Source organism: Rhamphochromis longiceps, linkage group LG7, assembly GCF_057381845.1.
Source record: "Rhamphochromis longiceps isolate RC_006_pf linkage group LG7, R_longiceps_female_GT1.1, whole genome shotgun sequence".
NCBI lineage: Eukaryota > Metazoa > Chordata > Actinopteri > Cichliformes > Cichlidae > Rhamphochromis > Rhamphochromis longiceps.
The window spans coordinates 28,330,567-28,355,345 of record NC_140563.1 but is presented as its reverse complement, the minus strand read 5'-3'; the positions used below and the strand labels follow the sequence as shown (position 1 = coordinate 28,355,345).

General features: G+C 45.1%; 3 protein-coding genes across 9 annotated transcripts; 2 read left to right on the top strand and 1 right to left on the bottom strand.

Annotated features, from left to right (window-relative positions):
- Window positions 1-311: 311 nt before the first annotated feature.
- On the top strand, window positions 312-9,998 carry fer (fer (fps/fes related) tyrosine kinase). 5 transcript variants are annotated; one of them, XM_085413183.1, is made up of 20 exons: window positions 312-453; window positions 1,237-1,365; window positions 3,137-3,268; window positions 3,388-3,561; window positions 3,826-3,925; window positions 4,015-4,198; window positions 4,305-4,442; window positions 4,517-4,636; window positions 4,894-5,016; window positions 5,104-5,305; window positions 5,453-5,551; window positions 6,424-6,627; window positions 6,755-6,877; window positions 6,967-7,023; window positions 7,104-7,222; window positions 8,656-8,750; window positions 8,825-8,948; window positions 9,113-9,267; window positions 9,407-9,529; window positions 9,611-9,998. In XM_085413183.1, exons 2-20 carry the CDS (start codon window positions 1,297-1,299, stop codon window positions 9,745-9,747), a joined length of 2,478 nt encoding a protein of 825 aa, XP_085269309.1. In that variant the 5' UTR covers window positions 312-453; window positions 1,237-1,296; the 3' UTR covers window positions 9,748-9,998. The 5 variants fall into 5 exon arrangements, with proteins under 5 accessions (XP_085269309.1, XP_085269308.1, XP_085269307.1 ...); XM_085413182.1 differs by having other exon boundaries at window positions 6,421-6,627; XM_085413181.1 differs by having other exon boundaries at window positions 4,278-4,442.
- Window positions 9,999-11,978: 1,980 nt separating this feature from the next.
- cdc26 (cell division cycle 26 homolog) lies at window positions 11,979-13,820 on the bottom strand. The gene is made up of 3 exons (XM_085413187.1): window positions 13,683-13,820; window positions 12,351-12,449; window positions 11,979-12,217 (listed from the first exon to the last, which is right to left on the bottom strand). The coding sequence occupies exons 2-3, from the start codon at window positions 12,429-12,431 to the stop codon at window positions 12,005-12,007; spliced, it is 294 nt and encodes a 97-aa protein (XP_085269313.1). The 5' UTR covers window positions 12,432-12,449; window positions 13,683-13,820; the 3' UTR covers window positions 11,979-12,004.
- prpf4 (pre-mRNA splicing tri-snRNP complex factor PRPF4) lies at window positions 13,727-24,060 on the top strand. 3 transcript variants are annotated; one of them, XM_085413186.1, is made up of 16 exons: window positions 13,828-13,844; window positions 13,964-14,065; window positions 16,184-16,370; window positions 16,572-16,758; window positions 16,923-17,010; window positions 17,091-17,170; window positions 21,213-21,306; window positions 21,431-21,525; window positions 21,642-21,700; window positions 22,166-22,289; window positions 22,376-22,465; window positions 22,679-22,801; window positions 23,207-23,314; window positions 23,472-23,590; window positions 23,673-23,779; window positions 23,857-24,060. In XM_085413186.1, exons 3-16 carry the CDS (start codon window positions 16,199-16,201, stop codon window positions 23,941-23,943), a joined length of 1,533 nt encoding a protein of 510 aa, XP_085269312.1. In that variant the 5' UTR covers window positions 13,828-13,844; window positions 13,964-14,065; window positions 16,184-16,198; the 3' UTR covers window positions 23,944-24,060. The 3 variants fall into 3 exon arrangements, with proteins under 3 accessions (XP_085269310.1, XP_085269312.1, XP_085269311.1); XM_085413184.1 differs by lacking the exon at window positions 13,964-14,065 and having other exon boundaries at window positions 13,727-13,844; XM_085413185.1 differs by lacking the exon at window positions 13,828-13,844 and having other exon boundaries at window positions 13,858-14,065.
- Window positions 24,061-24,779: the final 719 nt, after the last annotated feature.

Below are 24,779 nucleotides of genomic sequence, written 5' to 3'. Positions count from 1 at the left end.
TAAGAAATGATGCCCAGGTGTGTTTAATCCAGGTGTGTGAAATCGGAGTGTTTGATCCAGATGTTCTGTGTCCTACGGCTCCTCTTTCCAACGTATATCCCACGCATGTTACACGTTCACGTCTTCAGCCACACAATAAGACCCCCTCCTCCCCCCTTCCTTCCGTTTCCCACGGAAGCCCCTCCCTGTTAGCCGTTAGCTCGGTAGCCGGACAGCAGCTGGAGAAGCCGGGAAACGGAGCAGAGAATCCAGAAGAACCGGAGGACATGATACCGGCCAAGGACGACAGAGGACCGCGGTGATCGGACAGCGAGCCTCCTGCCGCATTAACCCACTTCCTGGTGCGTTAAAGCGGCAGAAAGCGTCCGAGGAGTGCAGGAAAAACTGGGAACCCCCTGCGAGTATCCCGGCGCTCCTCCGCCGCTCCATTGGAGCTTCGTACCCGGAGAAAAGGTTCGGAGAAGCGGACAGGGGGTCTCTGAGTGCGTTCGGCTTCAGTTTTAAAGACTTCTGAACAAAGTTTAACAGCAGCTGTTAGTATGTTAATAAGTCAGTTTTCCTGCAATTCCAAAGGAAGCTGCCGTTATCTTTTTAGCACGCTAGCTTCATTTCCCTTTAATTTAGACGGGAGCAGCGGCTAGCGTTAGCATAGTTTGAAACTTAAAGTGCCACAAGCCGTTTTAACTTTTTAAAACAGTTTTTAAACATCTTAAAGTGCTTTAAAGCTATATTTAAACCGTTTCATGTGTTTTAAGGTTTTGTGACGTGATTAGATAGTTTGAAGGAAGTCTGAAAAGTTTTGAAGCGTCCTAGAAGGAAGTAGTGAAGATGTTGGAAATATGCTTGGAACGTGTTTTGGAAAGTCTTGGAAAGTTTTTGAGTTAGCTTTAGCAGATTGAAGCTAATGTTTATAGTTTAAATCACTTTAAAGCCAAGGAGGAAGTGAGTGTTTCACACCTGATGGTTTCATTTCTGTTGTCGGACAGTTTGAATTTTTCTGTGCTGGAGGTGAAATCACCCTGTTCTGGTGTCTGAGGATTTCAGCGGTTTTTAGAGGGTTGTTAGAGAGTATAAAATGGGTTATGAGGTTTCAGGCTGTGGCTTTAGCAGAGTAAACATATCCTGCTCAATTTGTTCAGAGGTTTAGAAGTGACTGTGGGAGATGTCGAGGTTTGAAGAGTTTGTTTCAGATCATCTATTTGTTATGAACCTGCTGATATTTCTGTCTCTCCATAGACGGCCATGCTATCAGTGCCCGCTAATCCACGCTGTTAAACACAAAGACTGAGATCCAGGATGGGGTTCGGTCGGGATCTAAGGAATTCCCACGAGGGATTATTGAAGCTGCAGGACTGGGAGTTAAAGGTCTGATATAGCCTCAAATACTCAAAGAGCTCAACATGTTTCCACCTGCGGAGATCACTATCAGAGGGGTGCAGTTCACAGTCTGACCTGTGGTGGGCACTGTTTATACAGACTGTAATTAAAGATGGATACAGTTCCTCTCATGTCCAGCAGGGGCAGCAGTGAGTCAGTCCCCACATACCTCCATTTAAAACTTTGCAGCAGAAATAAACATGTTTACAGACTAATACACAAAATTTGGGGTCTCTATTAGGGATGGGTATGGATAAGATTTTCACGATTCCGATTCCATTTTCGATTCTGTTTAACGATTCGATTCTTTATCGATTCTCTTATCGATTCTTATTTTTAAAAAAGGAGAACACTAAGGTCGATTAGCTTAGAACTTTGTTTTATATCTTCTCTTTGAACAAGATAGAAATTTAGGAGTAACATGGCCTTACAAACCCAACAGTGAGATCTTAAGAGATCCACAGCCTACGGCTCTTCAATGGGGTGTCAAAGGGGCCCCAGGAAAAAAAAATTGTAAATGTAAAATAATAAAATAAATATTCTTCTGTAGCAATAACAAACTATAACATAAATTATTCTGTAGCAATTATACAAGAATATCCAGTAATGTCCCTGCCTACAATTAAACACATTCACTTACCGAAAATCGGGGGCATCTGCTGTAGCAAATGGGTGCAAACCTTTTACCACAAACCTAGTCACTGCTCGGTGACATTCGTCTATCCTGGCCTGAAAGGAGACGCTAACGGTAGACTGCAGCGAGAGCTGCCAGCATCTGAGCCAGACTCTGTCTCTCTCATCATGGTCACCTAAATGCACAGTAATGGTAGGTTTTGTAATAAGGCAGATCGCGCTAACATAATATGCACTGTTAGTTGATTATTTACCTGCCGCATTAACGGGAGAGGACGTGCAAACGTTACCGCTGCTGCTGGGTTGAGGTTCACGAGTCCGGAGCGGAATTAAAAACACGACATTCATTTAAGGTCATCGTGTGTTTTGTGAGCAAATGCTTTTGCATATTCGTAGTGTTTCCTCCCTTAAATGAAATATCTACTTTGCAAGTATTGCAAGTTGCCCTGTTGTCATCCGTTCTCGTAAAGTATAACCAAACTTTTGAGCGGCTTACGCGCCGTGTTTCCTGCGAGGTAAATGACGCTCCGCAACGTGATGACGTCATTTGGGGCGACTGGAATCGATAAGGGAATCGTTTGCAAAAATGGCAAACAATTCCAAGGAATTGAAACAGTGGGAACCGGTTCTCAACAAGAACCGGTTTTCGATACCCATCCCTAGTCTCTATAGATAATTTCCTGGTTTATTACACCCGTACAAGGGCAAATGTTTATATAACACTTTTTTTAAAGTTTGTATAGTAAAGTTTGTTGGAGCCTTTAGGAGCATTTTTAATTATGTTAATTTATATGGCTGCTGTGAGGTTACTGTACTAACAGGGCTGAGAAGGGTGATCTTCAGTTTTGAGAGTGAAATTTGAAGATTTTGATTTAATATTACACAGCATTAAGTAAATCTGCCCTCTCGGACAAATATGGTCACTTCCTTAATCAAATAAATAACATAGCACCTTCCAAAATGCTAACGTTGAGACTCCAAAAATCAGTGTGTCACAGTGGCCAGGTCCATCTTTTATCTACATTCTGTGTCAAACACCTGTCTTTTGTGTGATGTCATTATTCTGCGCCTCCTCCTCTCCACTCGTCACTTCTTGTCTGGTTCACTCTTGCTGCCTGCCTTCTAGCTGCTGGAGACGGTGAAGCGCTTCATGACGCTGCGGGTGAAAAGTGATAAAGAGTATGCCTCTCTGCTGCTCAGCATGACGCAGCAGATGGAGAAACAAGAAACTGCCGACTATGTCAGCACCGTGAGTAAGGTGAGTGGCTCAGTTGTCGGTTTAATGGGAGGGGCAAAGCATGTGGACCAGTCTAAGTGTGTGTGTGTGTGTGTGTGTGTGTGTGTGTGTGTGTGTGTGTGTGTGTGTGTGTGTCCCAGTCGTGGTCGCAGGTGATTCGTCAGACGGAGGCGTTGGGTCGGATAATGAGAAGTCACGCCGACGATTTGAACTCGGGGCCACTGCACCGTCTCGCCACGCTGATCCGGGACAAGCAGCAGGTGAAGAAGAGCTACCAAAGTCTTCATCAGCAGCTGGAGAGCCACATCCACAAGGTGTGCAGGGGGAGGGGCAGCAGACTGAGTCAGAGCCTTAGCTAAAAGTTAGTTTCCTGTTGGTGCATAATATAAGCACGCCAGGGCTTTTACAAGCATGTTGGACTGAGTGAGCTCACCTGAGCACGTCTCTTAGGTTTCATCAGCTTTTAAATAATTTCAATTAATTAAAAACTAATCATTATGATGTCATCCACCATTTAAATTTATAGGCATGTGGTTAAGATTTCATTCGTTACTTCTCGGTATGGTTATGGTTGCTAGGTAACCAGGACTGACCTGGATAAGCTGAAGGTGACGTATCGTCAGTTGAGCCGTGATGCCAGCAACGCCAAAGAGAAATACAGAGAGGCTGTAGCCAAAGGTGAGTCCCTGAAACCCTCTTTGTTACACTGTCCTTTGTTACACTGTCCTTTTGACTCCTCCCTAACCGTCTCTCACTTCCAATTAAAGGCCGTGAGGTGGAGCGTGCCCGCGACCGTTATGACAAGGCTATGGGGAAGCTCCACAACCTTCACAACCAGTATGTGCTCGCGGTGTGCAGCGCCCGGACGCAGCAGGATGAACACCGCTGCCATGCCGCACCCGCCCTGCTGGACGCTCTGCAGAGGATGCAGGAAGACATGACACTTGCCCTGTGAGTCACATGACCACTGTCATACCATCTCATACCTATCTATTACTGCAGTAAAAAGATTCTGGAAAAGTACTGTCAGCTACTTTTTGTGTGTGTATTGGTGCAGGAAAAGTATTCTTGAGGAGTACTGTGAGATCAGCAGTCTTCTCTCTGAGGAGATCGTGAAGGTCCATCAGGAGATTGCGGCAGCAGTTGAGCAGATCGATCCTCTTGCCGAGTATCAGCACTTCATCGACGCCTACAGGTCAGCTCACACCTGTTGGACAGGACACCTCTTTGTCCGGGTTGCACTGGTAACCACCTGCCTACCTCTCTTAGGTCTCCGGAGACGCCAGAGGCGACTGTGGAGTTTGACGCATCTCTTTCGGAGGAGATGGACAACCTGCCGGCCAATGAGATTTTGTGGAACACGCTGACAGCCGAAAGCTTGAGAGCCAAGTGCGTTTTTTCAAACTTTCATTTCAGTGTTTGCCGTAACCCACCAAACTAAAAGCTTGTAGTACCTGTTAGTATCTGATTTTGGTGAGCGCAGAGCTCTGTGATTTCTGCCTGGGGTCCTGAGCACCACTCTGCCTGCTTTGGCCTGTTTGGCTTTAGGGTCGGTGTGATGGGGGGTGGTGTACTTAGTGGAGTTACACCACTGTCTTTGTGTGTATGTGGGTGTGGCTACTAACCCTTGTTTTAATTGCCTTTAGGTTGTCGTCAGCAACAGAGGAGCTGCAGCTGACTCAGCAGAATCTGCAGGGCAAGGAGGCGCTGGCTGACGACCTGGACAACAAAATCCAGACGAGTCAGCAGAGTGCGGAGAAGAAGAGCGAGTGAGTGCGAGGAGGTGGAGTCAGAGCTTTCTCTTTCTCCCTCTCTCTCTCTCTCTGTCTCTGACTGTCTGTGTCTCTCGCCCTCAGCTGCGTCCTGCTGCTCAGTCAGAAACTCTCTCTCCTCGAGCTTCGGCACGCTGTCCAATCACTGCGCAGCTCAGAGGCGAGCCTTGCCTCCCAGAAGGCCTTGCTCGACGCCAAGATGGCAGATGCTGCTGCTTCCCCTCCCCCGCCACCACCACCCCCCGCACTGCCATACGAGGACGATACTCGCTCTGTCGGATCAACTGTAAATATTCAATTATTAGTTTTCATTTATCGATTAGAACTGACAGGAAGAGATTCCTTTTCACAAGCGTTTTTTCCACATTTAACATTTGAATGTAGCGCTCTGGATTAAGTGTGTGTGTGTGTGTGTGTGTGTGTGTGTGTGTAGGACAAAGTGAAGGACCGTGGATCTCGGTTCGACACTCTTCGTCACTCTCTGGCTGGGATGATTCGATCTCCCAAAGCAATGCTGGGCTCCTCTACCTCGGTAAGACTTTTCAACACTGAACCCGTTTATATCTCAACAGAATCAGAGGTGAAGGAAGCCTCCAGAGGACGGAGGAGTCTTGATTAGCCTGTGGGAGTCCAGATAGATCTGACAGGAAGCAGCTAATCAGAGAGTGACTCTGGCATTAGCCAAAGCTGTAACTGAGGTGTGGAAGGAGTTTGTCCAACTTGCTTACCTGTGCTTTGTGGACTCATTCAGCTACATCTCTTGGGCAGTCCTCTAGAGGGTGCTTTGGAAGTAAGAGCCTTCTAGCTCGTAGTTGCGTGCATTCAGCCCCTGTACGGCCTCAATGAGGGCTTGGTGGTGGTGGTGCTGCACTTCACTGGGGCTGCCCTTTGTTACTGATGCTGTTCAAAACTTTTACGGATAGAGACAGGGTAACAAAGGGAGTGCTCGTGGATTTCAGGGACTTGGCTTTGGCACCGCCTCTTTGAATTTCTCATTGGCATTTCTGGCATCACGGGTCAACTGATTCACATCACCTTCAGCTTCTCCAGAGAATGAGAATGAGCAGCTCCATGTGTGAGGCCATGTTCTCACTCTAGGTATTGGAGGCTTAGGGTCCTTGGTTGGAGGAGTTTCGGTATCTCAGAGAGAGCAGAGTGGAAGAGTGACTGATGGAGCGGTTGCTGTAGGGATGTGGATGCTGTGCTGATCCTTACTAAGGTGTTTAATCTCCAACTGGGAGAAGATCCAGGACACCTAAGAGATCGTTAGTCTCATCTGGTTTGGAAACGCCTCGGTTTCCCCCAAATAGAGCTGGAGGAGGTGGGGGGAGAGGGCGGTCTGAATCAGAGGTGGAAGGATCAGATTATATTGGAGATTTTTCTTCTTCTGCATCTCTGCAGCAGTTCTTTGATGTGATCCCCACATCGGAACGCCCTCTAGCAGAGCAAGAGTGGTACCACGGCGCCATCCCCCGCATTGAGGCTCAGGAGTTACTACGGCAACAGGGAGACTTCCTCGTTAGGGAGAGCCATGGCAAACCGGGCGAGTATGTCCTGTCTGTCTTTTCTGACGATCAGAGACGTCACTTCATCATCCAGTATGCTGATGTACGTGCGATTACACACACACACTTCATCATCCAATATATCGACATATATTCACACACAGTAACCTGGTGTGTGTGTGTGTGTCTCTCTCATATGTTAAGCTAATGTCTCTCACCCTCTCTGGTAGAATCAGTACCGTTTTGAGGGGACGGGCTTCACCACCATCCCTCAGCTCATTGAGCATCACTTCACCACCAAGCAAGTCATTACCAAGAAGTCTGGAGTCGTGCTGCAAAACCCCGTTGTAAAGGTAGCCCCTCCTACACCCACATACAGTTGTGCATTGAGGTTAGTTATCATGATGGTATTTGGTGCTCACTGGCTGTTTTTTCTCTGCAGGACAAGAAGTGGATCCTGAACCATGAGGATGTGGTGCTGGGGGACCTGCTGGGAAAGGTGAGGCATCTACCTGTCCTTATACTCACCTTTCACTCACCGCCTTCATTTCCCGTCGTTCGTTGCTGTCTTTATTACAGGGTAACTTTGGCGAGGTGTACAAAGGGACTCTGCAGCGAGACAAAACACCGGTCGCCGTGAAAACGTGTAAAGAGGATTTGCTTCCAGAGCTGAAGATCCGCTTTCTGTCTGAGGCCAGGTGAGCCCTTCATGCAAGCACCATCAACATCATCATCATCATCATCAACAAATCAGTCAGTAGCAAATCAATCAAACAGTTTTTACACCACATATCGGGAAACAGCCCAAATGTCTGTCTGTGTACTCCCTGTCAAACTTGGGTTGTTATGTCAGCATCTAATCGGGCGATGTCAGACGTCCTTTTCTCCCTTTCCTGCTGGAATGTCGGTATTCCCAGAGCAGTAATCCCTCCATAGTCTCCTCCCATCTCAACAGGTCCAGAGTTTTCCGCCTTCAGGTAGAAACCCTGAAGGTGGAAAACAGGAAACCCTCTTCTATACCCGCTGAGTCCGAGCTGAATGTTAAGGGCACGGTTTTGACTTTGGAAGCCAAACCTGAACCCTGAATCATTATCCACGGTGCCAGAAGAGAAGAAGAGAAAATTATAAAGCAAGTTCAGAAAGTTCAACCCATCTATCAGCCTCAGGAACAGAAAGATGTGAGTTTAAAAACCCGGAAAAAGGCTCATCACACCAAGGTCGACTTGCGCTCCTCCAGTCAGATCCTCCTGGATTTGGTATTTACAGTAACAGTCAGTAGGTGGAGCTCTCAGCTCTGATGTCCAAGAAGTGATGGTCATTAGGGTTGTCTCAAACTGTAGATGGGACAGTCAGAGAAAGGCCAAAACTACATCGCATCTCTTCTCCATAAGGGAGGCTGAGCAGGGTGATACCTGATCACAGCTTTGGTCCTTGTGTTAAGAAAGGATCTGTCATGCAGTTCTGCTGCTCCACTGGTTCTGTCTCAGAACTCTACATGACATTAAAGACATGGATCAAAAAGGAGCTCCCCCTAGCATTCACCCCTCACTCTCTGTTTAAGTTTGCCAGGACTCTGCTAAGGCTTCACCGCCTTCTAATCCTCCTCAGCGCTCAGCTCATCTTCAGCCAAGCGTATTACACGTGGCCTTAGATCAGCTTATACAATGCAATCAGTGACCTTTGGCCTTCGGGGAGTGAGGTGGATTGAGGTGCTTATGACCTTCCATACCTCCAACACTTTTTTTTTAGAGCAGGCTGATGACCCCGTGACACCTACAGGTTTCTCTGGATTTCACCCAAAGACTCTGAGAGGATCGGGCACTTTGACCTGTTACCTGACCTTAGTCAGTGACCCCGAGTCTTACAGAGACAACCCGCCTGAGGAAAACTCTGAACCAGAGGCACTGTGAGTATCCCACACCTGCCCAGAGTCCCGCCTCCTCCAGGAGTTTGTTCCAGAAAGAGAAGCGTGGGATAGTTACCTCTAACCAAAGAAAGAGGTGATGATCACATTCAGAAATTAATTAAACAGAGTGAGAAATATAAAAAATGGCCTCTCTGGTTGGCTTAACACTTACTCTGCTCTCTGATTGGCTGAACGCTCACTCTGCTCCTCTCTGATTGGCTGCAGAATCCTGAAGCAGTATGACCACCCGAACATTGTGAAGCTGATTGGCGTTTGTACCCAGCGACAGCCGATCTACATTGTCATGGAGCTCGTTCCTGGTGGGTGAAGCTTAAATTGAGTGAACTTGTATTGTTATTGGTCAGTTTCTAACAGGTGTGTCTTATGAGTCCAGGTGGAGACTTTCTGTCATTCCTGAGAAAGAAGAAGGATGAGCTGAAGACCAAACAGCTGCTTCGCTTTGCAGTTGATGCTGCGGCTGGGATGGCGTACCTGGAGAGCAAAAACTGCATCCATAGGTAACCATGGTTACGGCGGGGTTATAAAACCCGTCAAAACTTTGCAGAGACTTGTTCTTGCCATCAAACTCGGAGTGAGTTCAAAGTTTAAGTATTTTCTGAGTTTAACCATCGTGTATGCGTGTGTGTGTGTGTGTATGTGTGTGTGTCTGTGTGTATCTCAGGGACCTGGCAGCGAGGAACTGTCTTGTCGGGGATAACAGCGTGCTGAAGATCAGTGACTTTGGGATGAGTCGTCAGGAGGATGACGGCATTTATTCTTCTTCTGGACTCAAACAGATCCCCATAAAATGGACTGCACCTGAGGCGCTCAACTATGGTAACACACACACACACACACCTGTACCTGAGATGCCTGTTGATTTTTAAAGAAGCTGTTGAGTCTGTGACAGAAGTTAATAAAAACAGAGCAGAGAGTGGCTGCTGATTGTGTGCTGTGCTGTGATTGGGCGCTGCAGGTCGTTACAGCTCAGAGAGCGATGTGTGGAGTTACGGTATCCTCCTGTGGGAAACCTTCAGTCTGGGGGTATGTCCTTACCCGGGGATGACCAATCAGCAGGCTCGAGAACAGGTGGAGAAAGGTAAACACTCAGATAATCAATCAGCTGCATCACAAAATCAGTGATATCATCAAGTGGTGACCATGTGTTCCTGGTTGCTAGGTTACAGGATGGCTTGCCCTCAACGTTGCCCTGACGATGTGTACAAAGTGATGCAGCGCTGCTGGCAGTACAGCCCCGAGGACCGGCCCAAGTTCTCCGAGCTGCAGCGGGACCTTGCTGCTATTAAGAAGAAGTGATGAGGTTGATGAGGCCAGTCTGAGGACACTCCCTTAAAGTGTAAGATCGCCAATCGCAGACTCCGAGATCAGAACACGAAACACTGCATTACAGGAAGGACGCCAGCCTCGAGTCAAGAAACTGAATGAGTAATTGATCGATTGATCTACACTAAATGATAAACAAACAGAGTAAACAAACACTGAATCAATAACAACACTACAAACAAACAGAAGCTGCTAAAATGTTTGTGCAAGCTTTTTTTCTTTTTTTTCTTTTTAAACTCAAATATTTCTATTTTTTAGTTGAAACGATGTGAAGCCCCCTTCTGTTATAACGGCCACACATCCTTCCCTTTGACCATCAGCTCTGAACACTAAAACTGTTTTATTTAATTTAATTTTTTTATTTCTGCCATTAATCTGAAGAAGCTTTTAGTTGGGAAAATCTTAAAATCTGAAAGATCTAAAAGACAGAAACCGCGTGCGGTAACTGAGCCCACATGTCATTGATATCAGTTTAAACTTAATTGAAGACACTAACTTGAACAAAACAAAAATGCGTTCCAACAAAAACTAAAAACACTAAAAAATAAAAATGTTTACGTCCTTTTTTAGGGGGCGGGGTTTCTCTGCACATCACTGCTGATTGGTTAATAGCACATGATGCACAGTTTCATCACACAGACCACGTCCACAAGCGGTTTTTTTTTTTTCCCCCCAGAAAGTTTCTTTGACCAAACAGCTTGGATTTTTATCACCAGCACTTTGTATATTTTCAGGTTGCTATGTGTTCAGAGTAAAAGAACTTTGAGTAGTGTTTGGTAAGCATCACTTCTTGGACATCAGAGCTGAGAGCTCCACCTACTGACTGTTACTGTAAATACAAGTTTTTCTGAGTTCCGACACTAATCGTCTTTTTAAAATATTATTGTTGTACCTTTATTATGAAAATAAACTGTATGAAAATAAGCCAGTGTTTGATGCCCATTCAAAATGCTGGAACAGCACAAATGCAGTCCAGAGGTGTAGTTCAGCATTTACAGCTACACCACTGAGTTGCTTTTCACCTATCAGCCAAAGAGGCCATGCCTCTATGCAGACTTTAAGCAGGTGAGTTAAGGAGTAAATTGGCTATAACGAACTGAGCCCTAGGTGATGCCCGATAGTCATAACTGTGGTGATGTGTTGCTCAAGAACAACATCTGCTGGATTTTAAAGACATTGCAGGTAACCTGGATGAAGAAGGTGGAGAGGGTCTGAACTAGGTTCGTTCTGGACATCAAATCAGTGGTGAATGGTTCTTGTTTACATAACTAGGATAAAGCGCTAACTGAATGAGAGAAGTGTATTTATTTAAATTAAGTTGATTATAAAAAAGATGATGCAAATGCAGAATTTATGAGGAAGTATAAGTGGAGAAAACACATTTATGTGCAAATAAAATAATGTTAATACATTTGAAAAAAGCAACTGCTCAGTTCTCGTCTGAGTTAAAAGTGGAAACGGGACCTTATTTAGCATTTTGGTTTCAAAATTTTTACAGACTTGAAAAAAATTATGTTTAGTGGATTGTACACTAGATCATAATTGAGCCAAAAATGTAAACTGTCAAACAGCACCAGAGATGGCCTCCTGTCACCATGAATACACATGAGTCTAAATTTTTTCTTCCCATAAACATAGTTTGGCATCTCACTGCCGTACAACAACACAGCACCTGTATTGGTCACGTGGAAATCTTATCAAATGGTGATAAAAATGTCTAAAGGACAAAAAACAGAATGCAGCGCTTCTTAAGAAGATGAGCTAAATGCAGCAGATTCTTCAGTTAATTAGGTGATTTAGTGCACAGAGCGGTAAAATAATAGTTTTAATTCCACTTGATAGTTTTATCAACTGGAATTAACACACAACAGGCAGTCTCTGGACAACCACAGTCATGGATAAAAAGTAGACATTTTAAATATAAAATGGTAAAATAAAATATGAAGAATGCAGACTGAATACAACACAGTTGTGTGTGTGAAGAAAAGCTTGGTATGAATGTGCAACAGCTGTCAGACGCTGTTGTGTCAATAAAGTCCAGCCTGACTGAGGCAGGAAAGCCGAGGAACTCCATCTCTGGCCCACTTACTGGAGACCATCTGACTGACCAGGTCACATGATGCTGGGGGGGGGGGGTTCTGATTCACTCTGAGATTCTTTATGTTTGCTCATTTAAAATAAAACGATACTCCAAACTCCAAAGATTTTTCTGCTCAAACTTTATTCATCATTAAAACTGTAAACTTCCAAATAAGGTCGGCAGGGTCGCCGGTTTAGGGTGGGGCTTGTAGCCAATTCGCTCATTGATAAGCTCTGCCCTTGATGCGGCTGTGGAGGACGATGCTGAGGCAGAGGCTCCACCCCCAATTACATCAACACCAATTACAGATCCCCCACCCACTCCACCTCCCGACTCTGCCTCCTCTCGCTGACGTTTTCTGGCCTAAAGAAAAAGAAAACCTGATAATGTCCTGTTTGAAGTTTACTTCCTTTAAAGTGTCAGATGTTACTGATTGTTATTCATTCTCATTTACTATTACTGATTAATTGATTGATTGGTACAAAAGTGAGTAGACCTCAAGCTCCTTCTTGACGCTCTCGAACTCCTCAGTGTCGTCGATCTTAAGCTCCAGACGAGTCGGTTTCCTCCTCAACATTTTCACTTAGAGTCCAGGCTGAAAGCAGACGATCAATACATGGATTGAGTGATCAGATTTGCTTTTTGACATGCTTACTGAATGGTGAAAATGGTGAAAATGATTCACCTCCAAGTTCAATGTTCTATAAACCTGCTGAATATGATTTACTGCACACATTTCCTGGACATTTTCAAAATAAAACATCTCACGGTTCTATTGAAGTCAGTGTAGCCAATCAGAACCCTTCCTATTTCCAGATGCTTTCGTGACCAAAGAAATTCCAACGTGTGGGACTAATAAAGGGTTATCTTAGCTTATCCTTACGGGCTTTGAGGTTGATGGTGGCACAAAAAGAAACAAGCTGTTGTGTTTTTACTGTGAATATCATGAGGCTGTAACATCTGGCTGTAATTGAAAAATAAAACTACAACTCCTGTTGTCATGATGATGCCTACATCGAGCAGGATGACTTCAAAAGTTTTCAGAGGAAGGAAAAAAGTCAAGTGATGAAGGTTAAACTTAGAGTCCCAGAGAGCAGCCATTTGGCTTTTCAACCTTTCAACAACACCGACTCAATAGATCATTAGCTCAGACACAGGAGCTTTAATTAATTCTGAAATCTGATCAATAACAGCAATCAGCTTCAGTTATCGTTTCCATCAGATCAATAATTAGGATCGACCAGATCTAAAAAATGTTTCCTGATATTTGTGATCAGAATCATTGATCACACTGTTTGATCTCTGTGTTTGATCCTGATGGTGAACGTATTGATATCAAGCCACAGCAGGAGTCCAGGTAACTTATCACCACAGCAACACTGACTCCCGAAGTCTCCTGATTACTGACGTCAGGGTAACCGAGAGATTCCCGGGGTAAGGGCCTCAGGGCGGAGCTCAGGGCGTCCAACTGCTTCTAAAGCAATAGAAACTAAATAAACTACACCTACCGCTCAGACAGGAACCAGCAGCATGATTAGCTCGTTTGCTTTTCTAAAGGATGCTCTGGAGGTTATACAGACACATTTAATGGTCTCATCTGACTGGCTGCTGAAATATCTATAACAGTCTCACCTCTGACCCCTAACCTTGCCGCTCCTTAAGTCGCCACTCATGCGCACTGTGCGCACGCAGATGGGTTTCACAGAAGCTAAGCTAAGCTAAACTAAATTAAGCTAAGCTGCGCTAAAGTAAAGTCGCAGTGACGTTACAGTGACCGGTAACGGACAGTCCTTGCGGATACCCTCAGTGTGAACAGGTGTGCAGGTACCTGATAGAGGAGTTGTAATGCTCTTTCCCGCAGTTTCTCTCTCTGTTTATTTTCTGCAGCTGCTGCGTCCACCGGAAGTGTGCAACCTCTGACCCGGTGGCACTTCAAGGAAGAACTTCCGGGTCACGGTGCTCCGCGTCGGTGTGTCCTTCGTCTCCTCCGGTAAGTTTCTCTCATTGAACGGTTTAACGGCATTCTGAGCCGCTGTGTTCAACTGCACAGGTGAGAGAGACGTCAAAGCGTAAATCAGCCATACTCTGCTCTACCCCCTCATCCGTTAGCGCGTGCTCCGGCACGTTACAGACACTCAGCCCTTGAAGAGGCTCTGGGTTCGCGCTGTCCACTGACTCCGGTGAGCGCGAAGCTTTACCTGAAACACACAGGTGAGAAACGGTGAGGAGTTAGCGATTACTGATCGGTGCAGAGCTGCAGGAGGACGCTTAGAGGTCTGAACTACGAAGTTCTGTTTTCGTTATCATTGACCCTAACACGGGGACGGAGTCAAAGGTCACCTAGAGCGGCGCCTGTAAATATGTCCGCGGTCTTCAAACTAATCACCAATTTGAATTCAGCACAGCATGTTCTCAGCCTGATTCTGCGAAGGCCGTTGTCGTGCCAAAGCCTGTGAAAAACCAGGGTGGAGTTTTAAAGCAGAACAAAGACTCAGATGTACTGATGGAGGTCAAAAGTCTGCTGGATTTACTGAAGACGCCTTAAACGTTGAAACGAGGCGCAACGGTGGTACACAGTGTATTACAACTGGATGAATATTCACAAGCTTAAACTTACTGAACAGCTCATAGAGTTCTTAATGTTTAGAGAGTTTATGTAAATTTGTTCTTAATGCAGTAACAACTCAACAGGAAGTAGTTTTCCAGCAGTGTGATGTTCAGAGTTCAGCTGTGAGTTTAACAGCTTCTGTTAAAAACTATGAATATATATATATATACCTTGTGGATGAAATGGAAAAGTTATGATGAAAATTTTCATGCTCTGCTCCACTTTGGTTATTATATCATTGTTTTCATGGTCAGATAAGTCTGTCGCTATGAATTATGGGACTCCTCCATTTTCATAAAGAATGCTCCAGTGTCTCGTCTGTTCAGCAACGGAAGCGTTGAAGCTCCTTTCCTTAGTGTTTGGAACAGGTCTGAGTGTGGCCACCACGCAGATCCTTGTGGGTCAGGTCTCTCAGTGAGGAACCTTAAAAATGGACTCTTAACATAACTTACTCCAGAAACATTAATGCAGTGTTTTTCTCTCAGTTGCAGACGCGTTGCTGTTTAAGAAGACTAAATTAAATCTAAAAACTGACTCGACCTGAGGTCATCAGGTACAGCACAGGTGTTTTAAGCCCCTTTTCCATTAGTACTCACCACAGTTTCCAGGGTTTTCCATCAGGTCATAGTACCTGGTACCAGGTACTTTTTTTAATATCTGCCGGGCTGGGGTTCCAAGCAGGTACTTAAATGTGACATCGTCAGACTGCATGCCGCTGATTGGCTGGTCAGTGGCGTCACTCAATGAGTCATGAGAGCGTCTTGTTCACGAAAATCTAAAATGTCATTTTTGAAAACAGGCAACGAAAGGAAATGGCTACAAAGAATAATGTCCTGTTCCCTGAGTCTAACGAAAAGCCACAGACCGAGCAGCAGGTATATCGTCGCCTCCACGTCCACCTTTGTTGTAGCATTCATGTTGGATATTAATTACTTCACAGGAAACTGAGCAGCGTTGCTATAACAACGATCACACAGATCAGGTGGTACTTGATTGTTATGGAAAACCAGTCGTACTAATGGAAAAGGGGCTTTGTGCTCAGATATTGATGCTTAAACAGAAATAAAACTGAGTATTTACTACTGACGACCAGGGAAACGCACCCTGCAACTCTCCCTGCAGAGCTCTGAGGGATCATCCAGGAATGGTGATTGGTCAGTAGGCGTGATTTCATACCTGTTGATCTCTAACCTGGGGTAAATCCCATCAGTTACCACAGTGATTTACACAAGGAGGAAGTCTCTGACCATAATAGTACAGAAACCCAGCATAACCTGAAGTTACCTGGATGAGAGGAAATCCATGCCTCAGGTGCAGCACCTGTCTGTGACCCACACCTGTAGGCCAGTGAGGTGGAGCTCTGCGGTGAGATTAACATGTCAGCAGGTGCATTAAGGTCATTTCATCATTGTAACCGATGCTGATCATTGTGAGCATGTCATTCTGTCTGACTGACAGCAGCGAGTGAAGCTGAGCAGGAAGTTGCAGCAGCTCAAACAGGAAGTTAAAAATAAAGGTGTTCCAAGTATAGTATGAATCTGCTACTGTGTCTGATTGACATTGCTGATTGATCACTTATTACTGATCAGGGTGATTGTTTGCGTTTCAGCCACTCTGCTGCTGCTCAATGGATCAATAAGGTTTTTCTTCTGAGCAGTTTTTCTTTTTGTCATTAAAAATGTCACCTTTATCTTCCTCATGTGTTTTTGTTGTTTCTCCAGAAAAAAGAAGTCAATATGTCCGATGAGGAGGATGTGGCTCCGGCCGTGAAGAAGAGCAGAGTTTTCTATGGAAGCCTGGAGGAGAAAGAGCGGGAGCGTCTGAGCGCCAATGTGGCGAGCAGCTCAGCAACAGGAAGTGATGCAGTCAGGGCGGGAATTGAGGCGGGAAACATCAACATCTCATCAGGTTAGCAGTTTGTTCAGTTTCTCTGATAAAATGTCTCTTAAAAATTATTAGAAATTAGAAGAACCTCCACCCTCTGCTGATCACAGTGCCGACAGTCAAGGCTCTGATCAATCATGTGATCAATAATATCTGCTCAATCAGATCTGTGATTAATTGATAGCAGGAATTTGGTTGACTCTGTTTTTCCTTGATGCCCTGCAGGGGAGACTCTGGAGATTGAGGAGCGGGTCAGTGAGCGGCAGCAGGAAGCGCTTGCTGAGTTTGAGCGACGGCGACGAGCCCGACAGATCACTGTGTCCACTGATGATGCTGAGGTGAAAGCCGGCCTCCGTGCACTGGGGGAGCCAATCACGTTATTTGGAGAGGGACCAGCTGACCGCCGCGAAAGGTGGAGCAAAATAACTTCTGTAATCTTCTGTAGAACACTCTCAGCAGTCATCTTAGGAATATTTTGGGCCAATAATTTAATTAAAAAACCTGTCAAACTTGGTCAGTGTGACAGGGAGGAAGCAGACAGGAAGTAAAAGTGTGTGTGTGTGTGTGTGTCTTCAGGCTGCGCAGTGTGCTGTCCGTGGTCGGTCCGGACGCTCTGAAGAAATCCAGGAAGGACGAAGAGCGAGCGAAGAGGTCGCAGGATGAGGTCAGCTGACCTGGAGTGTGGGTGGGGCTTCAGAACACCTGGCTGCATGATCTAAACATTTTCTCTCTGACCAATCACAGTGCCAGCAGACATGGTACCACGAAGGCTCCGCTTCCCTAAAGGATGCTCGGCTCTGGTTGGCCAGATATTCTCTTCCCCGGTGAGTCATTATCAAAGTGTGAGAGGAGGAGGAGCAAAGACAACCACTGAGTGCACCGCTTCTACCAGACTCCTCTCTCAGTAACTAGGCAGGGCACCACACTGAGTCCTTATATCACAGAAGGACAAAAGAGCTAAAAATCCCTCCGTCTCAAACCCGCCTGGTGAAGACGTAAACATCAACCTTAACCTTCACCACTGAATGCTGTGTTTTATGTTTCATGAACAGCCATATCACCATGACAACCAATAGGGATGGGTACCGGTGTGTTCTGACATAAACGGTAGTAACCAGACCGAAAAGCAGCGCACATTTCGGTGCTTTATTTCGGTGCTTTTTTTTTCCTGAGCTGTGATACACTTCTAGCCAATCATTTTACGTTTCCGAGGATAGTAGGCGGGCCCAGGTACGTACGTTCTTTTAGAGCAGAGCTACAGATTAAAAATGCCCAAGGCGAAGCGGTCAAAAGTCTGGCTGTACTTCACAGCAAAAGATGCAAACTCAGCAGCCTGCAACAAGTGCTTTAAGCTGATACTGTGATACTGTGCAAAGGAGGTAACTCCTCGAATCCGATGAAACACCTGGAGACGCATAGCGTTTTTTTTAAAACCCGGAGTTAGCAACATCCCCCAAAAACACGAAGAGGAGAGTCCTGGCCCCTAGCCCTGCCAGTGTAGCAGAAATGATGAGGATGATGCAGCAGCAGCTGTTCTTCTCTGCGTGAGTAGCTTAATGTTGTTCGTGTGTAATTTACGTTGAGTAGGCTAACCACTTATTACATTAATGCATGTAAGGTGAACTAGCAAACATCATCATAGCTACATGCGGCTGTCCTCTTGTTTGATGGCAGATACTCCCTTCACCCTGGCCAAAAAGGCTAAAATGACCAAAGAAAAAGTGGAAAACAGTTAAACATGAGAGGTTTTTGGACAAAGTTTGTGTTTTTTCCATTGTTTAAGCACTGCTTCCAGCCAAGAGTGATGCCATAAATCCCCTATAGCTGCAGAAAAGGCTAACATTGTTATCTTTTTACAAAAAAACAGCTGAACATGAGAGGTTTTTGGACCAATTTTGTGTTCTCTATTCTTTAAGCACCGGTTTGAGCACCGTTTGAGCACCGGCACCGTTTCAAAAGTACCGATTTGGCACCGGTATCGGATAAAACCTAAACGATACCCATCCCTAACAACCAATAACCAATCGGTAATATTATATTTAGTCTTTCCACATGCACGGGTAAAAGAATAAATCTAAGCAGCAGAGTAACCGAGCTTGGGTTTCCCCTGTAAATCTGAAGTAAAACTGTCAAATAATTGCTGAATACGCTCGGAGTCAGAGAAATTTCCTGTCAGGATGTTGTGTGCAGGTCGATTCAGTTCGTTCCATCCATTTTCTTCTGCTTATCCGGGATCCAGTCACGGGACAGGGGACCGAAGCCCCGACCTTCTCCGCGGCCACTATCGTATCTGGGGGAACATCGAGGTGTTTCCAGACCAGCTGAGAGATGTAATCTGTCCAGCTTGTCCTGGCTCTGCCCTCAAAGGGGCAGTTTTCTTTATATAGCGCCAAATCACAATAGGCACTTTTTAGTTTTTACTGGACAGTAAAGACGCTACAAACTTTTTAATAGCTACTGTGACCACATCAGTGACAACTGGCTCTGTCACATGACATGCAGATGACCAGTTTTCCAGCGACATTCAGTGGAATCATTGCTGATATCTCCTCCATCGTAGCCTGATCATACTTGATAATGTGATTTTGGCTGTTTTCACCTTCTTCAGTCTCAGCTCACTGCAGGTTTCCCCAACCTTATAAACAGTAACTTTGCACAATGACAGAAACTACAACCACTGACAAACAATGTGAGGTCAGTTTCTTGATCATAAAAATGCAAATTGTCATGATCAGTAATCATTCATCAATGGCCATGAGTACCATTCACAGAGAGTTACAGAATGGCTGCAATCACAGCATTGTAAGAAGCTGAAAGATGTACCCTTAGGCCCCCTCCTCGATTTAGAGATGGATTTCCCTTTTCACATAAATGGCCTCCTCGACTCCCCACCCAAACCAGTCCAGGATGTGTACATCCTTATCATTGAAGAGTGTCCACTGGTCTGTAGGTGTGAATAGACTGGGGAGTCCTGGCCTGATGAGTTAGGTCTCCTGTGTTGTGCCATCTGCTTTGCCCGAGGTTGTTTGGTTTTCCCCAAGTATAAATCCTTGCAATCCTCCCGGCACTTAACAAGCGTACACTATATTACTCTGTTTGTGTCGGGGGACCCGATCCTTGGGGTGGACCAATTTTTGGCGCAGCGTGTTTTGGGGTTTAAAAGCCAGAGAGATGCAGTCTTTTGAGAAAATGCATCTCAACTGTTCTGATACTCCTGACAAGTATGGGATCACTAAGGGTTTTTACTTAGACAGCAGTTGTTGTTTTCCTCTTCTTGATCAGCTGGAGCTTTCTTTAGGCGCTTTCCCAGCTTTGACAAATGTCCAGCTGGGTTAACCACATTTACTCAGGGCCTTCTTGACATGATGTTCTTCTCTTCCCTGGCCGCTGTATCTGTGGTGATGGTGTTCGCTCTGTGTTGTCCTGATGACACCCAGTTTGTGCTCCAGTGGATGATGAGAGTCAAACCTTAAATACAGATCCTTATGCGTTGGTTTACAGTACACATCAGCTCTTAAATGTCCCTCATTACTGATGGAAAACTCGCAGTCTAAGAAGGCTAACCTGCCACTTTTTATATCCTCCCTGGTGAATTTGATGTATTAGTCCACAGAGTACCTGAACCAATGACTTGGTGGTGTTCCAGGATAGGATAACAGAGGCCTCTTTTCCACTTCTTCCATGTACAAGTTGTCCACAATGGGTGAAACTGGGGAAACCATGGTACACCCATGTTTCTGCCTGTAATACTGACCCTTGTATGTGAAATAGGTGGAATTAAGACACATCCAGTTCTGGATGTGGTGTTCAGAGCTGCTTACCAACAGGTTGAGGATCAAAGCCAGAAACTTTGAGATGTTATAGGTGACCGAGTTGATCATACAGACAATTGATCTTAAAGGTACACTCTGTTTATGTATCTTAGGTAAACCATACAGACTTGGTGTAGATTCCCCTGGGTATAGCCTGTGGTATGAGGTCCGGTCAATAGCATTGTCTTGGTCTAACAGCTTCAGACAATCTCTCACCCTCCTATTTTTGTTACTGAGTAGTGACAAAATGTTCTCATCATAGTCTTTATGGTTTAGCAAAACTGTGGACCTACCCTTGTCTGCTGGAAGGATGATAATGTTGTTGTCATTACTAAGTGATGTGACTGCCTTCCTGTCCTCCATGCTGATATGGGATGGAAACGTTCGTCCGCAGTTGCAATGTTGTAGTTTTGAATGGCTGTTTCTGTGGCTGTGATCAGTTCCACTTGTGGGATTTCGTCTTGGTGTCACAGCAAAGTTCAGCCCTTTTGCTGAAACTGACCTCACAGCCCGCTGTTCATTCAGTGGGCTAGTTTCAGTCATTGTGCAAATGTACTGCTTATATGGTTGGGGAAACCTGCACTCAGCTGAACTGAAGAAATCATTGGATGAGTGACTAAACGTTTCTCCCACTGCAAACACTACGTCCAGATGAACAGAATAATTTTTGGGGGATTTACTTACCTGGATAATTGAGCATGATTCAAGACAACTTCCTATTTACTAACTCATCCTCGGAGGTGGGCACACGGCTCTGGCTGTCAGACATAGCTGGGCACCCCTAGTTTTAAACACAGTGTTGCTATGGCAATAATATCCCTGTTGCGGGAATTCATACCGTATTATTGTGGACGATAACAGAGTCTTCACTTGTACAGAAACGCGTTTGACTCCTTAGACTTTCCATACATACAATCGCACACTGCGATCTTAAAGTATTTGAGACTTGGTAAATGAGCCGCCAGGATCTGTCAAGAAGAAATGATAAAAATATCATGTCAGTTGGTTGATTCTCATTGGCTATAGCTCCTTATCTCTGTGATTGGTCCATCAGAGCAATGAGGCGCCTGGAGGCTGCACGCACTCAGAAGGAAGTTACCGAGGCAACCAAAACAATCCGACAACAAGAGCTGCACAAGAGCCTGAGGGTGAGTCAATTTTATTAACTGCAGATAGCAGCACACCAAAAACAACACTCTGAGTGTCACAGCGAATGTCCTCGTTCTCAGTGAGCATGAGCAGCACTAACCACCCCCTCTTCCGCTTCTTCAGAATCTGAACAACTTCTGCAGTCAGATTGGGGACGATCGACCAATTAGCTTCTGCCACTTCAGCCCCGACTCCAAAATGCTGGCTACGGCCTCCTGGTAACAAGCACCGCCCACTACTAGCATAAAATGCAAACAGTTAGCATTAGCATGAGTAAATGTTAGCTTATTTAACTGCTGTATTGAAGCTAATGCTAACGTGCTAACACCTCCAGGAGCGGTCTGTGTAAGCTGTGGTCCGTCCCTGACTGCAACCTGATTCGGACACTCAGAGGTGGGCAGTGCTTAATGTTTGTTTTTGTTGTTGGTTACATTGGAATTGCTTGTTGATTAGTTGTTAGTGAGATAAATTAGAGGTTTCAGATTTATTGCCACAGAAATGTCAAACATTATATGATGATTACAAGGGGGCTTGTAATTGATCGATAAAATAGTTGTGTGTATCTTGTGTAGTGTAGTCGATTGTTTTGTTTTGCATGTCAAAACAATGAGACGATTGTGTTGATTGTGTTAATACAGTATGTCAAATGAAAAAATAACTGTTAAACATGTGAGGTTGTGCTGAAAAGAATGATACCAAACAAGAGAAGGTAAACAGTTTTTAAATGTGAAATCAAAAAGTAGTCAAAAATGCTGGACCCCAGAGGGTTTAAATGATAACTGATCAATACTTTGATCACTTGTGAATCATTTGTCTGAGGCTCCGCCCTTTTCTGTCCTGCTCTTTGATTGGCTGAAGGTCACAACACCAATGTGGGTGCCTTCGTCTTCCGCCCCCAGGCCGGAGTTTCTCTTAACCAATCAGATGTCAGCTTGGCCTCGTGTGCTGCTGATGGCACAGTGAAGCTGTGGAACCTGGAAAGGTGAGGGCAAGGGGCAGGTAACTGGGGGTGGGGTCTGATTCATATCCTATCAGTAATTAATGGTTTTGTGTCTCTGGTTGCTGTAGTGATGAGCCAGTGGCAGACATTGAAGGCCACAGCGAGCGAGTTTCTCGGGTGTCGTGGCATCCGTCAGGACGGTTCCTGGGTACAACCTGGTAAAGTAGAAATTACTCTGAATATTCATTCTTACTGTAATGAGTCAAAATACCTGTGTAACGTGTAGAGACAGAGCATGCTCAAACACTAAGCACCACCTACTTTCTCTCCTTAAAAAAATTTTCCATTTTACTTCGAAAGTTTTACTCTGAGTTTAACACAGAAATATTTTTTTCTGTGTGTGACATACTTCCTGTCCGTGTGGAGTGCAGCTACGATTACTCGTGGCGTCTCTGGGATCTGGAGGTTCAGGAGGAAATCCTCCATCAGGAAGGTCACAGCAAAGGTGTCCACGACCTGACCTTTCACCCTGACGGTTCTCTGGCTGCTACAGGGTAAACAAACGCTACAACATCCTCTAGCACATAGGTGTCAAACTCTGGCCCGCGGGCCAACTTTGGCCCGCAGCCTACTTACATTTGGCCCACGAAGCCATACCAAATTACTATTAGAGCTGGCCTACTGGTGTTATACAGCTAATATATATATTGTTTAGTATTAAGCTTTGCTTGTTCCATATTCAGTTTTTCAGCAAAACGTGTTTGAGTCCATAAGAAAAGATTCATTCTTATATCTGGAGCAATAAATATATTTCAATAAATATTAACGTTAGCCCGCGACTTAGTTCCAGTTTTGAATTTTGGCCCACTGTGTATTTGAGTTTGACACCCCTGCTCTAGCACGTCTCAGCACGTCTCTGTAACTAACAAATCAGCTCTCTCTGACTGTGGTCCAATCAGTGGCCTGGATGCGTTTGGCAGGGTGTGGGACCTCCGGACGGGACGCTGCGTGGTGTTCCTTGAGGGTCACCTGAAGGAGATCTACAGCCTGCACTTTTCCCCCAACGGGTCAGCCAATCACAAAGCATCACACAAAACACACAGCCGAATCAATAATCGGGATTCTGCAGGAAGTGAAGAGATTGTTTTTGTTGTAAACATGTTAAAATGATAAATTTCACGGTTTGATCAGAATTAACAGCTTCAATAATGTTTCTCCACTCAGGTATCACCTGGCAACAGGAAGTGGAGACAACACCTGTAAGGTCTGGGAGCTGAGAAACAGGAAGTGCCTTTACACAGTCCCCGCCCACCAGAACCTGCTGTCTGCCGTCCGCTTTCAACGTAAAAAACGTTATTGTTCAACAAAACTAAATATTACTGACCTTGCTTCCTGTTAATGTGACCGTACTTCCTGTGTTTGCAGCTACAGACGGGCACTTCCTGTTGACGGGTGCATACGACAACACAGCGAAGGTCTGGAGTCATCCGGGTTGGATGCCACTGAAGACACTTGCTGGGCATGAGGGGAAGGTATGAGCGTTGTGCTCTGATTGGTCCATTCGGGCGCTCCTAATTGCTGGCGATCTCTGACCTGTTTGTGTTTTCAGGTGATGGGCGTCGACGTGTCACCTGATGGGAAACTCATCGCCACCTGTTCCTACGATCGGACCTTCAAACTGTGGCTGTCTGAGTGATGTCATTAGTGACATCATGAGTTATGTCATCCAGACACTGATCTACTGTTTTTGTTTTTCAGTAAAATATTTTGTTTTCACTTTTTGGAATAAAAAGAAAAAAATTAATTTTCAAAAGTTTGAAGCTGATTCGTTTTCATGAGCCTCGAAATCCAACTTGAAATCCAAATTTTAAAAAAGATAAACTTGTTTTGCAAATTCTAGCTAACAACAAAATTACACAAAACTATTGACATTAAAATGCCGGCACTGCCTCAGGCATTCACAAAACCATCAGGGGTCACACGAAGATGCCACAGATTATTTGTGCTGTGCCAGAAAAATAGTTTCTGTTACCTACAAAGACATTTAAACAAGACAGTTTACATTTCAGTGTGGGCGTGGCTTCAGGTTCAGGTGGAGCAGTGAGACAGTGATTAAGGAAGCAGACAGGTGAGGCGATTGGCACACCTGTGTTACGTTTGCTAATTAAACCTTTTTATGCCGTCAGTGCGTGGCTGTGGATGCAGATACACAGCCACGGGGAGCTGCTGTTGGTGGTTATTGTGAGGAAACTGGCCTACTGTAGACAATGTGATTATTCTTCATTCACTGTATGAACAGTTTTGTGAAGCCACAGTAATGCCTTTATGTGTCGTGTGCACCACAGGTAGTGCAGATAGCTGCTACATTAATGGACAGAAGTAAGGCACCAGATAAACGCTTTGTAGAAGTCACACCATTAGCAGGCCTTTCCCAATAGGTGTCTGAGGACCCACCTGAGACCCCAGTGTATACCACGAGTCATACGTTACATCACATGGTGCGTTCACATTCAAAAGCACAGATTTTCCACA